The sequence below is a fragment of the Ceratotherium simum genome, chromosome 17, assembly GCF_057802395.1.
Source record: "Ceratotherium simum simum isolate JZ-2026a chromosome 17, ASM5780239v1, whole genome shotgun sequence".
NCBI classification, from domain to species: domain Eukaryota; kingdom Metazoa; phylum Chordata; class Mammalia; order Perissodactyla; family Rhinocerotidae; genus Ceratotherium; species Ceratotherium simum.
Window position 1 is genome coordinate 50693713 of NC_141916.1, and position 14886 is coordinate 50708598.

General features: G+C 32.8%; 1 protein-coding gene across 2 annotated transcripts in view; it reads left to right on the plus strand.

Moving 5' to 3' along the window:
* The window catches only part of LOC101405540 (NKG2-A/NKG2-B type II integral membrane protein-like), a 65028-nt gene that overhangs the window by 30701 nt on the left and 19441 nt on the right, over window positions 1–14886 (plus strand). For both annotated transcript variants that reach the window (XM_087442766.1, XM_087442765.1), the window contains exon 4: window positions 39–190. In XM_087442766.1, the coding sequence (XP_087298892.1) occupies window positions 39–190 (152 nt within the window). The remainder of the gene's footprint in view (window positions 1–38; window positions 191–14886) is intronic.

A 14886-nucleotide genomic window follows, 5' to 3' on the forward strand; every position in this document is an offset into this window, starting at 1 on the left:
AAATTGTTCTTGGATAATAATTCGTAATCTTTCTTCAGCATATCATTGTGGTCGTTGTCCAAAGGAGTGGTTAACATATTCCAACAACTGCTATTACATTAGTGTTGAGAGAAAATCATGGAATGAGAGTTTGATGGCCTGTGCTTCTAAGAACTCTAACCTGCTTTACATAGATAATGAAGAAGAAATGGTAAGATTTTAAATATTTCCAGCATTTTATTTAAAGCTTATTTCAGTCAATATTATATTTGTGAAAATCATCCATATTTTTGTACATATTTGCAGTTTTTACCTAAAGTCTGTTGCTGTTTCATTGTTTGATTTTTTTATTTATATTCTTCTATCACTAATGCACATCTGATAATTTCCAATTCTTGCTTTTCATAGAAAACCACCTTTCTATAAATGCCTTTTTTTCTTAAAACAAACTTTGCTATTTAATTTTACCATTCATCAAGGAAACTAAACATATCACGATTGTTCAGGCTGTTCTATTCACAAAGTGAATAGAACCATGTAATTACAAATCAAATCATGAGATAGAAGTCACCAGTCCCCAGCAGCCCCCCTCCCCAGATGTACTCTCATCCTATCTCCTCCCTCCTCACTTAAACATTATTTTGATTTTTAATATTATAAATTATCTTTGCTTATTTTTAAACTTTTTATAAATGGAACATTCAGTATACATTTTTATATGTGTCTCCTTTTACTCCCATATGATATATAGCAATTGCTTCATATTATTACATTTATCTGTAGTTCATTAATTTGCACTTCTGTATTATACATTATATGAATATGACATTTTTAAATCTGTTCTGCTGAGATAGAGATTTTCAATATTTATCATGAATAATTATTTAATGAAAGTCCTTGTGTCTTTTTCCACATATATTATATTTATAATATATAATATAAAAATGCATCATATATAATAAATTATATATTATATATTATATAATATAAATATTATACTTACAATAATATAATAATAATTTATAAATACAATTATATTATTTAATTGTATTTCTGTATGATTGTAATATATTATCCTCTATGCATCAGAATGAAATTGCAGGGTCGTAGATGTATGTGTACGTCAAATTTCTTAAATTATCCCAACATTTTTCTAGTTTATTTTGTAAATACACATTTTACCCAATAGTCCCTAGATCCAAAGCTTAGTACTCTCAGAAATTTTAATGTTGTAAGTTCTGATTTTTATATAATATTATCTTTATAACATTGAAAAGCATTTTCCTGAAGACCTTTAGATTTGATACGTTTTTCTGGGCTCTTAATCACTAGGATATTCTCTTTTGTGAGAATAAGAAGTGCCTGTTCAAGTGTCTTGCCCATTTCTCCTATGTGGTGTCTTTTTCCTTCCTAGGAGTTCTTGTTGTATTTTGGATGTGAACTCTTTTGTGATTTTATGAGATTAAATATCTTTTTTGATGCTTTCACTTACATTTTTACCCTCATATTGGAGTCTTTTAATGACCAGAATTTATTAATGTTATCAAAAGTCCAATCTATCATTTTGAAAGTTAGTGATTATTTTGGACCTATTTCAGAAATTAGTCAAAGTTCATGAATATAATTTCCTATATTACTCTCTAGGTTTCATTTTTTTTTTATAAAAAAATTCTATATTTAAGTCTATAATTCATTGGAAATTTACTGTTGGTGATGCTGCATTTGTGATGCTGTGAGGTGGAAGTGAAGTTGATGCTTTTCTACATCATTGTCTAATTGATGAAGCATAATTTATAGCAAAGATGATCTTTGCTTTATAAATAAATTTATATATGTGTGTTAAGTTTTATATACACATATGAGTGCTCTAATGTGCTTTATATCAATAATAAATATATTACATATATCTTTGCATAGATGATTATATATAAAAATCACAGTCTACATAGTCTATCATAGTCTACAGCAGTTTCAGTGAAATGGAGAAGACTTACCTTCCTTTATGTCCCTTTACCATGTCCATTTATAATATAATTGCCTTAAATATTTCTTCTACATACATTGAGAACACGAGAGAATGTTATGGTTTTACTTCAACCATCAAACAATTTAGAAATTACAAGAGGAGGAAAGTCTATTTTATCTAACGATATTTTTTATTCTATTCTTCCTTCCTGAAAATCCAAGATTCCTTCTTTTATCATTTAATTTCTGCTTAGAAAATTCTCTTTAGCTATTCTTTTAGAGTGGGCCTGGTGGTGACACATTTTCTTAGTTTTCCTTTATCTGAGAAAGTCTTGATTTCCCCTTCATTCCTAAGTGATATTTTCCCTGGAATTTTTATGGTTTTTGGTTGGAGCACAGTGGTTAGACTCTAAAAGTTTTCTGTCTCTCTAGCCTGCGCCTTTCCTGGTCCTTCAACTGGAGAGAAAAAACTCTTCCTGGGACTTGACTCTTACAGACAAAAGTCCCCATTGGTGTTGCTAGTTTACTAGCCTCTCTGGCATCCAGTCTGGGATACGTGAGGTCAAAAGAAATTCCAGGGAGCTCACCGCCATATCACTCCTCAGTTCCCGAGTCCCAGCTCTGTCAGCTTTCTCATCACCTTTCAGAATCTTCTCATGTTTGTCTTATATACAACGTCCAGGATTTTTAGCTGTATTGAGTGGGAGGAATATAGATGAGTACTATCTACTCCTTTGCAGAACAGGAAGTCTGAGCTGTACTGGTTTTTATTTGAATTTTCCTGAGACTAATAGTGTTGAGCATCTTTTCATGTGTTTATTTGCAATCCATATACCTTTTTTGGTGAAGTATCTATTGAAATATTTTGCTTTTTTTGTTATTCTGTTTTGGGAGTTCTTTGTGCATCGTGGTTCAAATCTTTTATCAGATGTATGATTTCCGAATATTTTCTCCAAGTCTATGATTTGAAATCTCTGCCTAACCCAAGGTCATGTAGGTTTTTTCTAATGTATCTTCTTGAAGTTTTATTGTTTACACTTGAGTTTATGACCAATTTTGAGCTTATTTTTGTATATAGTGTGAAGTATGGATAAAATTATTGTTTTTTATTTTGCATATCAATAGCCAATTTTTTCCACAACATCTGTTGAAAAGACTGTAGTTTCCTCACTGAATAATTTTGCAACTTTGTTGAAATCTGCTTTTCATATATGTGTGCATATAGTTTTGCACTTTCTAATTTCTTTCATTGATCTAGTTATCTATTTTTATGCCAAATCACTTTAAAAACTGTAAGTTTTTTTACAATAGATTTAATTAGCTCTTTTTCAGAGTTGTTGTGTGTATTCTAGATCTTGCATGATGTTTCCTTTTTATTCCTGTCTTTCTAAAAGATCCTTTTGTTTCTTTTCAATGCAAGCATGAATGTCAATTTTATCAAATGCCTTCTGCAACAAACTAATCACATTTTTTTCTTCTTTACTCTGTTAATGTACTGGATTAATTTTATTGAATTTCAAATGTAAATCCAACATAGTACTGCCTCAATAAATCCACTTATGTCATAGTCCATTATTTTTATATATTGCTGGAATCCTTGTAACTATGTATAATTGCCACTGACATGTAATTTCCTTTTTTGTGTGATATTGCCATCAAAATACATGTAGCACACATATTTTATTAGCCTCATTCATCCTCCTGGATATATTTTCACTTTTCTCTACCCTACAAGAGATTTTGTAGGATTGACATTATATTTTTTCATTGTACATATTGGTTACATCAACATCAAAATGATCTACAACTGAGTATGGAAAGTTTTTTAAATTACAGATAAAATTCTATTAGAAGTTGTAAGACAATTCTGGTATTTTTGTTTCTTTTTGTTTTAGTTTTCACAAGTTGTATTTGTTAGGATTTTTTCCATTTTATGGTTATTTAAAAATGTATTTGCATATTTTATAATTTCTCTTATGATAATCGTGTATATGATAATATACATACAAATGATTGCACATGCTGTATATGCCAACAGACTGCGGAATTTTCATCAAGTGGAATCATCATCTGGAATGAGAAAATGAATTTTACAAGCACTACAAAATGAGCCTTTCATGTTCTTTTCTGCATTAAATAATGCTTAATAGAAATGGAATCACGCAGTATGTATTCTTTATGTTTGGCCTTTTCAGATAAATCTAAACTTATGAGCTTCATCCATATAGTTGCATGAAATTATAGATGCTCCATACCTCCTTGTTTTTCCATTGTCTAGTTATACTACAACGTATTTATCCATTCTATTGCTGATGCTCCTGGACATTTGGGTATTGTTCCATTTGGGGCTACCATGTGTTATTCTGGTATACAGATTTCAGCATCAAATTTTGACTAAATATGTGTTTATCATTTCTTCCTTCTATAATTTTGACTCTTCCTTTTATAGCTTCTTGAGAGGGAAGCTGCTCAGATCATTCATTTTAGAACATTCTTCCTTTTCAATATGGGAGACAAAGATATGAATTTTCTCTAAGCACTACTTTAGTTCCATCCTAAAATTTTTGATACATTCGCATTTTATTATCATTCAGTACAAGATATTTTCTAATTTTGCTTTTGATGTCATCTTTGAACTATAAGTTTTTCAGAAGAGTACCACTTTCCAAATGTTTGGGAATTTCCCATATTTCTTTCTGTTGCCGCTTTCTAATTTATTACATTGTCTTCAGAGAATATACTTTGAATTATTTCAATCCTTTTAAATTGCTGATACCTACCTACAAACTACAATACATTTCAATTATGTAAAGCTGGCTCATAGTGTTTTTACAGTCTTCCATAGTTTTACTGATTTTCTGCCTAGCTGTTCTATCAATTACTGGGGAAAGAGCTTTTAAATCTCCAATTCTAATCATTGAATTATTTCTCTTTTTAATTCTATCAGTTTCCACTTCATGTGTTTGAGGGTTCTGTTGTTAGGTGAATAGATGTTTTAATTGTTTTATCTTCCTCTTGTATTAACAGCTTTAACATTTTGAAATGTTTCTTTTATTTCTAAGTATATTTCTTGTTTTAACAGCTACTTTGATATTAGAACAGCCATTTCTGCTCACCATGGTTACTCTTTATAGGGTATATTTTTTCCCATCCTTTTACTTTTGCCTATTTGTGCCTTTGAATCTGAAGTGTGTTTGTTATAGAGAGTGTATAGATGGATCTTACTTTTTTATTCAGTATAACAATTTCTATCTTTTGGTTGGAATGTTTATTCATTCGCATTTAATGTAATTATTGTTATAGTTGGATTTAGATCTGCCATGTTGCTATTCATTCTGTTTGTATCTCTTGTTCTTTTCTTCTACCTTTCCTGACATCTTATGTGTTAAATATATATTATTTTAGTCTTCCATTTTAATTCCTCTGTTGATAATTTGGCTATATTTTAAAAATTATTTTCTTAATAGTTGCTGAGGGTATTACAATATATCTTTAACTGATCACCATCTAATCAAGTTAATTCTGACTAAATTCCAGTAAAATATAGAAACTTAGCATCAACATAGCTCCATTTCGTCTCTCCCTCCTTTGTGATCTATTACTTCTAACAGTGCTTTACTAAAGCCAACTAGCACTAGTTTGTGATGACACATTAAGCACATCCTTTCCAGCACTGCATTCATGATTTCACATTAGTGACTTGAGATGATCCTTTCTAGATGTCTTTGCACCACAGAAATCTGCAAATGCTAAAAAAATAAAGTTTTCTTCCCCACACCCAAAGGTGCCCACTTACCAGCACAAGGTCGTATCCATATATGACATAGACCCAATCATACAGTATTATAATTATTGCTTTAAAAATCTTATTTTTGGAAGACATTAAAAGAAGAAAATGCTCACACAAAAACTCTTATTTACCCACATATTTATCATTTCTGCTGCTCTTCATTCCTTCTTGTGGATATGAGTTACCCTCTAGTATCGTTTACTTTTAGCCTGAAGAATATTTTTGGAGGACAGGCCAGCTAAGAAGAAAATCTCTGTTTTTGTGTACGTTGTAAGATCCTTTTTGCATCTTCTTTTTAAAGGACTCTTTTGCTGAATTGAGAATTCTTGTTTAACAATTTTTTTTTTTAGTACACTCAGCTCTTTGAATATATCGTTCCCTGCCTTCCATTCTACATTGTTTCTGAGGAGAACTCATCTGTTAATCTTATTGTTATTTTCTTATAGGTAATGGGTAGTTTTTCTCTTGCTGATTTTGAGATTACCTCTTTTTGTTTGTTTTTTGGCTTTTTATTTTATTGTTTTAATCGTAGTAAAAAAAAAGAACATAGGACATAAAATTTACCTCATTACCCATTTAAAAAAGATAGACTTTATTTTCTTAGAGTAGTTTTACATTCCGAACAAAATTGATACAAGGTACAGAGATTTCCTATATACTCCTAATGTCTACACATGCATAGCCTCTCCCATTATCAATGACCCCACCAGAGTAGTACATTTGCTACAATTGATGAACCTACATTGACACATTTTTATCACCCAAAGACCATAGTTTACATTAAGATTCACTCTTGGTGTTGTACATTTGATGAGTTTGGACAAAAATATAATGACATGTATCCAACATTATAGAACTATACAAAATAGTTTTACTGCCCTAAAAATTCTCTTTGCTCCTCCTATTAATTGTTCCCTTCTCTCTAAACTCTGACAATCGCTGATCTTTTTACTGTCTCCATAGTTTTGCCTTTTTCAGAATGTTGTATAGTTGGAATCATGCAATATCTTTCATCTTATCTATTACATTTTAACTATATCGTACATCTTAACCATTTTTAAGTGTATAGTTTAGTAGTGTTAACTATATTTGTATTGCTGTGTAACAGGTCTCTAGAACTTTTTCTCCTTGCAAAACTGAAACTCTATACACATTGACCAATAATTCTCCTTGTTCTCCTATCCCCTTCAACCCTTAGCAATCACCTTTCCACTTTCTGTTTCTATGAGTTTGTCTACTTTAGACACATCATGTAAGTGGAATCATATACTTTTTTTGTGATTGGCTTATTTCTCTTAGCATAATTTACTGGAGTTTCATCTGTGTTGTACCATGTGACAGGATTTCCTTCTTTTTGAGTCTGAATAATATTACATTGTATGCACATACCACATTTTCTTTATCCATTCACCCATCAGTAGACATTTGGGTTGCTTCTATCTCTCGGCTATTGTGAATAATGGTGCAGCAAACACAAATGTACAAATATCTCTTTGAGATCTTGCTTTCAATTCTTTTGGATATGTTTCCACATGTGGGATTGTTGATTCATATGGTAATTCTATTTTTAATTTCTTCAGAAAATTCCATAGTGTTTTCCATAATGGCTGACCAATTTACACTCCCACCAACAGTGTACAAAGGTTCCTTTTTCTCCACATTCTAATCAATGCTTATTATTTTCTGTTTTTTTGATAGTAGCCATCCTAATGGGTATGAGGTGATATCTAATTGTGGTTTTGATTTGCTCTTCCCTGATAATTAGTGATATTGAACATCTTTTCATGTGCTGTTGGCCATTTATGTCTTCCTTGGAAAATTGACTATTCGGTTCCTTTTCCCATTTTTTAATTGGGTTGTTTGTTTTTTTGTTCTTGAATTGTAGGAGTTTCTTACATATTTTGGATATTAACACCTTATTAGACATGATTTGCAAATATTCTCTCCTATTCTGTCCTTTGTCTGTTCGCTCTTGACTGTGTCCTGTGATGCACAGAGTCTTTTTGCTTGATGTAGTCCAATTTGTCTATTTTTACTTTTGTTGCCTGTGTTTTTGGTGCATATCCAAGATATCATTTCCAAATACAGTGTCATTAACTTGTCGTCCATGTTTTCTTTCAGGAATTTTAGGTCTTATGTTTAGCCCTTTAATCCATTTTGAGTTAACTTTTGTATATGGTGTAATGTAAGCATTCAACTTCATTCTTTTGCATATGCATAGGCAGTTTTCCCAACACCATTTATGGAGGATACAGTCCTTTCCTCATCGAATGGTCTTGACACTCTTGTCGAAAATCATTAGACCAAATATGCATGGGATTTATTTCTGAATATATTGTTAAGTTGTTGCTTCCATGGGGGAATGAGGGCTTGAGAGTTCCTATTCCTCCATCTTGCTAATGTCACTCCCCTCCAACCTGGAATAGTTTTCAGAAAAATGTGGATTAGGTGTGAGGTAATGTGGCCCTAAGTGTTGCTGGAGGTGGGAGACATCTCACCCATTACCTGATTTTCACACTGACTCAAGTCACCTAATAATCCTGCCAGCTCCCTCAAGATTATTTCTTTGTCTTTGCTCTCACGAGTTCTTCAGTCATTTGATTATGGTGTTTTGAGATGTGGATTTCAAAGTGCTGAGTCTATTAGTATTTGCTGAGCCCCTTGGGTCTATAAATATTTTTAAAATCAAAATTAAGAAGTTGTTCACTCACTGTATCTTAAAATTGTTTTTCTGTCCTTTTCTGTCTCTCTTCTTCTTCTCAGGCTATAATTACACATATTTTGTTTTCTTTCTTTTTTTTGGTGAGAAAGATTGGCCCTAAGCTACCATCTGTTGCCAATTTTTCTCTTTTTGCTGAGGAAGATTAGCCCTGAGCTAACATTTGTGCCAAGCTTCCTTTATTTTGTATATGGGATGCTGCCACAGCATGGCTTGATGAGTGGAGCATATGTCCGCACCTGGGACCTGAACCTGCGAGCCCTGGGCCACCAAAGTGGAGCTCACAAACTTAACCACTACACCACCAGGCCAACCCCTATTTGATCTTCTTTATACTGTTCCAAAGGTCTCTGAACAGTGTTAATTTTTTTCTCTCATCCTCTGGGATGAATAATTTCTATTATTCCATCTACAATATCATCAATTCTTTTTTCTGCATGTCAAATTTTGTGTAGAATCTATTTAATGAATTTTTCATTTCAGGTAATGTATTTTTCAACACAGAATTTCTATTTGGTTCATTTATATGGTGTTTATTTCTCTATTGATATTTCCTACTTGTTTGTCACTGCCGCCATATTTTCATATAATTATTGGAACATAGTTTTCTTTATAATTTATGTAACTTATATATATATAAATAATTCCTTTAAATATTTTTCTAATAAATCTAACATCTTATCCTAGTAAAAGATTCTTTTGTCTGAATTTTTCCCTGAGTATGGCAAACAATTTTTAGTTTCGCGGTGTGTTTTCTATTTTTTTAAGTAGGTGTTTTTGATAACATACTGTAGTAAACAGGGATTCTGCTTCAACTTTTTTGTATTTATTATGTTTTGTAACTAAAATAAACTTTTGCTGCAGCATCTTCTTCTCTAAAGAGTGCCTGTGATTTCTGATTTGCTTTTCCCTGATACTTAATGATGTTGAACATCTTTTCACGTGTCTGTTGGCCATGTGTACATCTTCCTCAGAGAAATGTCTGTTCAGATCTTTTGCCCATTTTTTGAGATATCGCCTCATGCTCGTCAGAATGGCTATAATTAACAAGACAGGAAACAACATGTGTTGGAGAGGATGTGGAGAGAAGGGAACTCTCATACACTGCTGGTGGGAGTGCAAACTGGTGCAGCCACTATGGAAAACAGTATGGAGATTCCTCAAAAAATTAAGGATAGAACTACCATATGATCCAGCTATTCCACTCCTGGGTATTTATCCAAAGAACTTGAAAACACCAATGCACAAAGATACATGCACCCTTGTGTTCATTGCAGCATTATTCACAATAGCCGAGACTTGGAAGCAACCTAGGTGCCCATCAAGGGATGAATGGATAAAGAAGATGTGGTATATATACACAATGGAATACTACTCAGCCATAAGAAACGATGAAATCCAGCCATTTGTGACAACATGGATGGGCAATGAGGGTATTATGCAAAGTGAAATAAGTCAGAGGGAGAAGGTCAAATGCCATATGATTTCTCTCATTAAGTAGTAGATAATAACAACAACAAACAAACACATAGAGACAGAGATTGGATTCATGGTTACCAGAGGGGAAGGGGGGAGGGAGGAGGGCGAAAGGGATAATTTGGCACATGTGTGTGGTGATGGATTGTAATTAGTATTTGGGTGGTGAACATGATGTAATCTATGCAGAAATAGAAGTATAATGATGTACACCTGAAATTTATACAATGTTATAAATGTTACTGCAATAAACAAAAAAATTAAAAAAAGAAAAAAAAACTCCAAACAAGTTTTCACAAAACACAAAATTTCTGTGTATTTTTAAAAGATTTAGTAAATAAACTTGGGAAGGAGTGCAAAAAAAAAAAAAAAAAAAAAAAAGGAGTGCCTGTGATATTTCTGCTTAGTTTTTCAAATCCTTATTGTTTATTTTTTATTTTTTAGCCTCACTTCCTAAGGATTGCCCTTGTGGTTGCATAGCTTAGTTGTCAACTTATGATTTTTTCAAAGGCTATATTCAAATACGGCAAGTCAGTAGAGCTTCCACCTTCTGCCATTTGATGTGCGTGTGTGTGTGTGTGTGTGTGTGTGTGTGTGTGTTTTGGGGAGTTGCTCAAAACTTTACAATCAGTTCTCAAGTCTCCTTTGGTTTTTACTTTTTAGTGGTATCATTTTGGTCTCTTCTATACATGTACACATTTTTTCTCTCATCCGAGAATGTGTAGAGCTAACGCCATCTGTTCTGCTATACTCTCATTTTTAGTACCTTCCCATTATACTTATGGCTGGCACCGTGCTTGACACAAGGTACAACACAACCTTGGACTAGAAGACAGGTTTTTCCTCACTCATTACCTAGCAAATTCAACACTTTGAGCTGAAAAAGTAGTGGGCAATTTAGTGACACATTCGCTCTGTGAATCGTCTGCCCCTGTATCAGCAAGATTGCTGATTTTTTTAAGCCTTAACCAAGTTGTAAAAACTAATTCTTCTTGCTCACTGAGCTGGGCTGGGTAGGACGGCAGGTGTGGGAGCCGTCCTAGGCAAGAAGACTACAAATTTGCACCTTTTTCATTTGACTCTCTAACAGTTTTTCCAATAATAAATACTTCACAAATTATTATTAGCCTTTGATCGACTTTCAGAGCCCTGAAATTGTTATTTTTGTCAATGTGTGCTCTTCACTTAGTCATAATACATTTTTATAACGTGTCAAGTGTGTAACATTATATTGTAAATGGAAAGACTCTAGAAAATAAGAAAGAATTTACTTTATTTGCTATTACAAAATTCAAATTAGTATAAAAGCTTTTATTTGACTTCTAATAAAATTTCTTTTCTCATAGAATGTTTTGAACTCCTTCAGTGTTTTCTCATGGATTGGACTCTTCCACAGAAGCAATACTAATTCATGGGTGTGGCCAAATGGCTCAACTTTCATTTCCAAACTGTAAGTTTCTTGAGAGCTCTTCTATTTTATGTCTTGAAGAAATTAATCTTAGAAAGAAAAAAAAGCAATACATGAGCAATTATGCAAACATAGTTTATTTAAATGTTTCCATAGAAAAAACATATGGGAACTATTCAGATTTAGATATATAACTCCTAGTCTAAATATAGTATTTATTTATCAAAATATTATTATATATTACTAAAATAAATGATATATTACCTATGTATTTCAGGTTCTCAATATCTTCAGAGGGGGATGAGAATTGTGCATTCTTGGATTTTCCTGAAAACAGACTTTCTTCTGAATCCTGTTTAGCTATAAAAATGTATGTTTGCAAGCATCCGGCATTTTAGCTTAACTAAATTTGATATAATGCTACTCTCACTATCCGCAAAGTACATATTTGTAGTTTCTTCGAAAGTCATACAATTATTTTCTTAGGATTATGTTTTAAGATATTATTTTTTAGATCACTTTTAGGGTCACAACAAAATTAAGAGGAAGGTACAAATATTTCTATATCCCTCCTGTCCCCACACATGCATAACCTCCCCCATTATCAACATCACTCACCAAAATGAACATTTGTTACCTAGGATGAATCCATATTAATACATCATAATCACCCAAAGTCCATAGTTGGCCTGAGGCTTCACTCTTGATGTTGTTGAATTATTTTTAAATCTTTATCTTTACTAATTTTTAAAATATATACCCAGTTACATATTATATATCTCTTAACCTTTGCTATTTATTAAAACAAATCATGAATAAATTGCAAATAATAATATCAAGAACTGTTATTCCTATCCTCATTAGTTGAATAATTCCTCTCATATTTTCAAATAAATTGTTTTGTCCTAGTCTTTGAAGGTATTGAATACAAGGACATAACCTCAGGAGGCAAGGTGTATAAGTCAGAGTAGATTCAGGAGACAGAAACCAGGGGAAGTTTGATGCAAAGAATTATTAATTATTTGTAGAGAATAGCCTACTAAGAGAGATTAAAAGAAAATTACAAAGACTACCTTAGGGTTAAAGGAGATTACCAAAAGAAGGAATCACTTTGCAGCCAGGTCTACTCCCTGAAGATGGGTTTTGGAAATCATTGAAGACAGTGCGGCTGCAGACAACTTCATGGCAGTCATGTTCACTGGATTGCCCTGGGACAGAGTGGTTCCTCAGTTAGCAGGCTGAAGTTGGTGAGGATGGATCTCAAGCTGTGACTGCTTCTCCCTGCCAGAGTGTCAGCAGGCAGAGGCTGGAGGGCAGGGAAATATGACTGGGATTGGACACAAAACTTGCTGGAGAGTGAATACCACAGGACTTCCTGCACGCATGCAGCTGGAAACCGCACCATAGTAGCCAAAGGAGAGAAAACACCATGAAACCAGGAAGAAGAGTCCCTTCTCCTGCAGTGTCTATCCAGTGCCTTTTACTAACAAAACATCACGTGAGCTGGCAAGGGATAAAAGTTTATAGCATCTAGCTCCATTATCTCAGAACAGGGCAATGAAGGGTAGATTGGAGGTGAGAGTATGAAATTGTTAGTTGTTCCTTCAAGGTTACTGTGCAACAACCTCAAGGTTGCTGTATAAGAGTCATTTGGATCTGCCCCGCTTCCTCAGATAATAGGACAACACTCATCCTCTGAATCTATTTTAGTGCCGCATTGTCAGTGATTAGATTTACTGTTTGTTGGAGATTGGTATTTTCATTGGGTAATAATAGTATCTTTTCATATTTTTTGTGTCAGGTTTTTTTCCTCTACTGGATTTCAGATATTTTGGGAGGTATCTTGTTTTATTGAATTCTCTATCTCTCGCCTTCTGTCAATCTTTATTACCACGCTTAGAAAAATAGTATGATGAAAAAATAAAATGTTAAATAATTTAAAAAATTAAAAGTATAAAAATATTTGCATGTGTCAAACAACTAGTTATTCAGAGAACTCAGGATAAACTTTAGTAATTTGACAATGATTCAGAGATATTTCTACCATAATTCAATTATAAGAGGGAAAGATGCTATACATGGTTATTTGCAAAATGTTAATATTTCATATACATTTATCTCTCTGAATATAGACATATTCATTATAGTCTCTATATTTATTCCCTGTATTCATAAAGAGAAAATATATGAATATTAAAAATTAATATTATACAATATTTAAATTGTAGCTATATGTAATTCCTAAAGTTGCGTTATAAACTAGGCAAGATTGCATTGACACTTAAAAATAAGCATTTATTTCTCATTCCACCATTTGTTTCTTTGGCTGGGTTTCAGTTGATGTAGGATGGGCATGTATGGGCTTGCCTCCAGACCACAGATTCAGCTCAGATCTTTTTTGTATATTTTATTCTCAGAACAGTGGGCTACCTAGTACATGATCTTCTATAGTAGAAATTAGCAGCTCTCAGAGAGGCAAGCAGAAATGTACTTCTTTATCCTGGGTTCAGAGCTCATAAGCTGTCACTTTCCCCCTCACATTACATTGTCAAAACAAGTCACAGGGCCAAACTTACCATTAACTGTCTGCAAAGTATACTCTTCTCATAGTGATCAGAGGGAGGAAATGTAGGTTCACTAAAAAATAATCTAATCCACATAACAGCTGTAAGAATATTTTTCTCATTATATTTTGTGAAATAGACATTTGCTTGTAAAAGGAAAATATTTGGAAATAGAAAAAAAATAAATTTCTTAACTTCTCAGCTAGGTTTTTGTTTCCTTTGTGCCAAAAATTATTATGAGGTAATTTTGTATAATGGTAAAGATTGTCATGTATATGCTTTCACTAGGGTCTTCGATCAATGTACAAATGGGAAGTAAGCAGTATGGTATAAACTTTAAGGACGTGAGCAATGAAACCAGGTCAGTGAGTGTAATTCTAATGCAGAATACTAGTCCTGTGACTTAGTTACATAGCTGTTCTGGCTCATTTTCCTTTCCTCTATAATATGATATACATAGTACCAATTCATAAGGTTACCTGAGGATTATTTAAAAAGCATTTGCAAAAGTACTCAAAAAGCTCTTCCTGGCACACAAGTATTCACTAAATATCAGTCATTATTACTTAAAAACTGTATGCTTCAGTTCCATTACCTGTAACATGATGGCCACAATTGCAGCCACCTCATAGGGCTGCTGTGAGTAAAAAATAATATAAATGCCTAAGATCCTTAAAATAAAGCCCAACCATATTAAGTTCTTGCTAATGTGATTTTTTTCATATTTCGCTTCCCCAAGTATTCAATAATGTCTGATTTCCAAGAGGAACTGAGCTCTAAAACTTTGTTTTCCATTTTTTATCTATCAAAACCTCTTGTTTCAATAAATTAGTTTTACCCAGCCAGCAAAAAAAATATGATTTAACCAATTTAACCATATATATCAAAAATAGTTTCATTTAAAGACTTTTAGTAAGTTCAATACATGTCAAGTATGGACAATAAGCGAGAGTAAATTTTTACCGGACATGCATTCCTATTATTG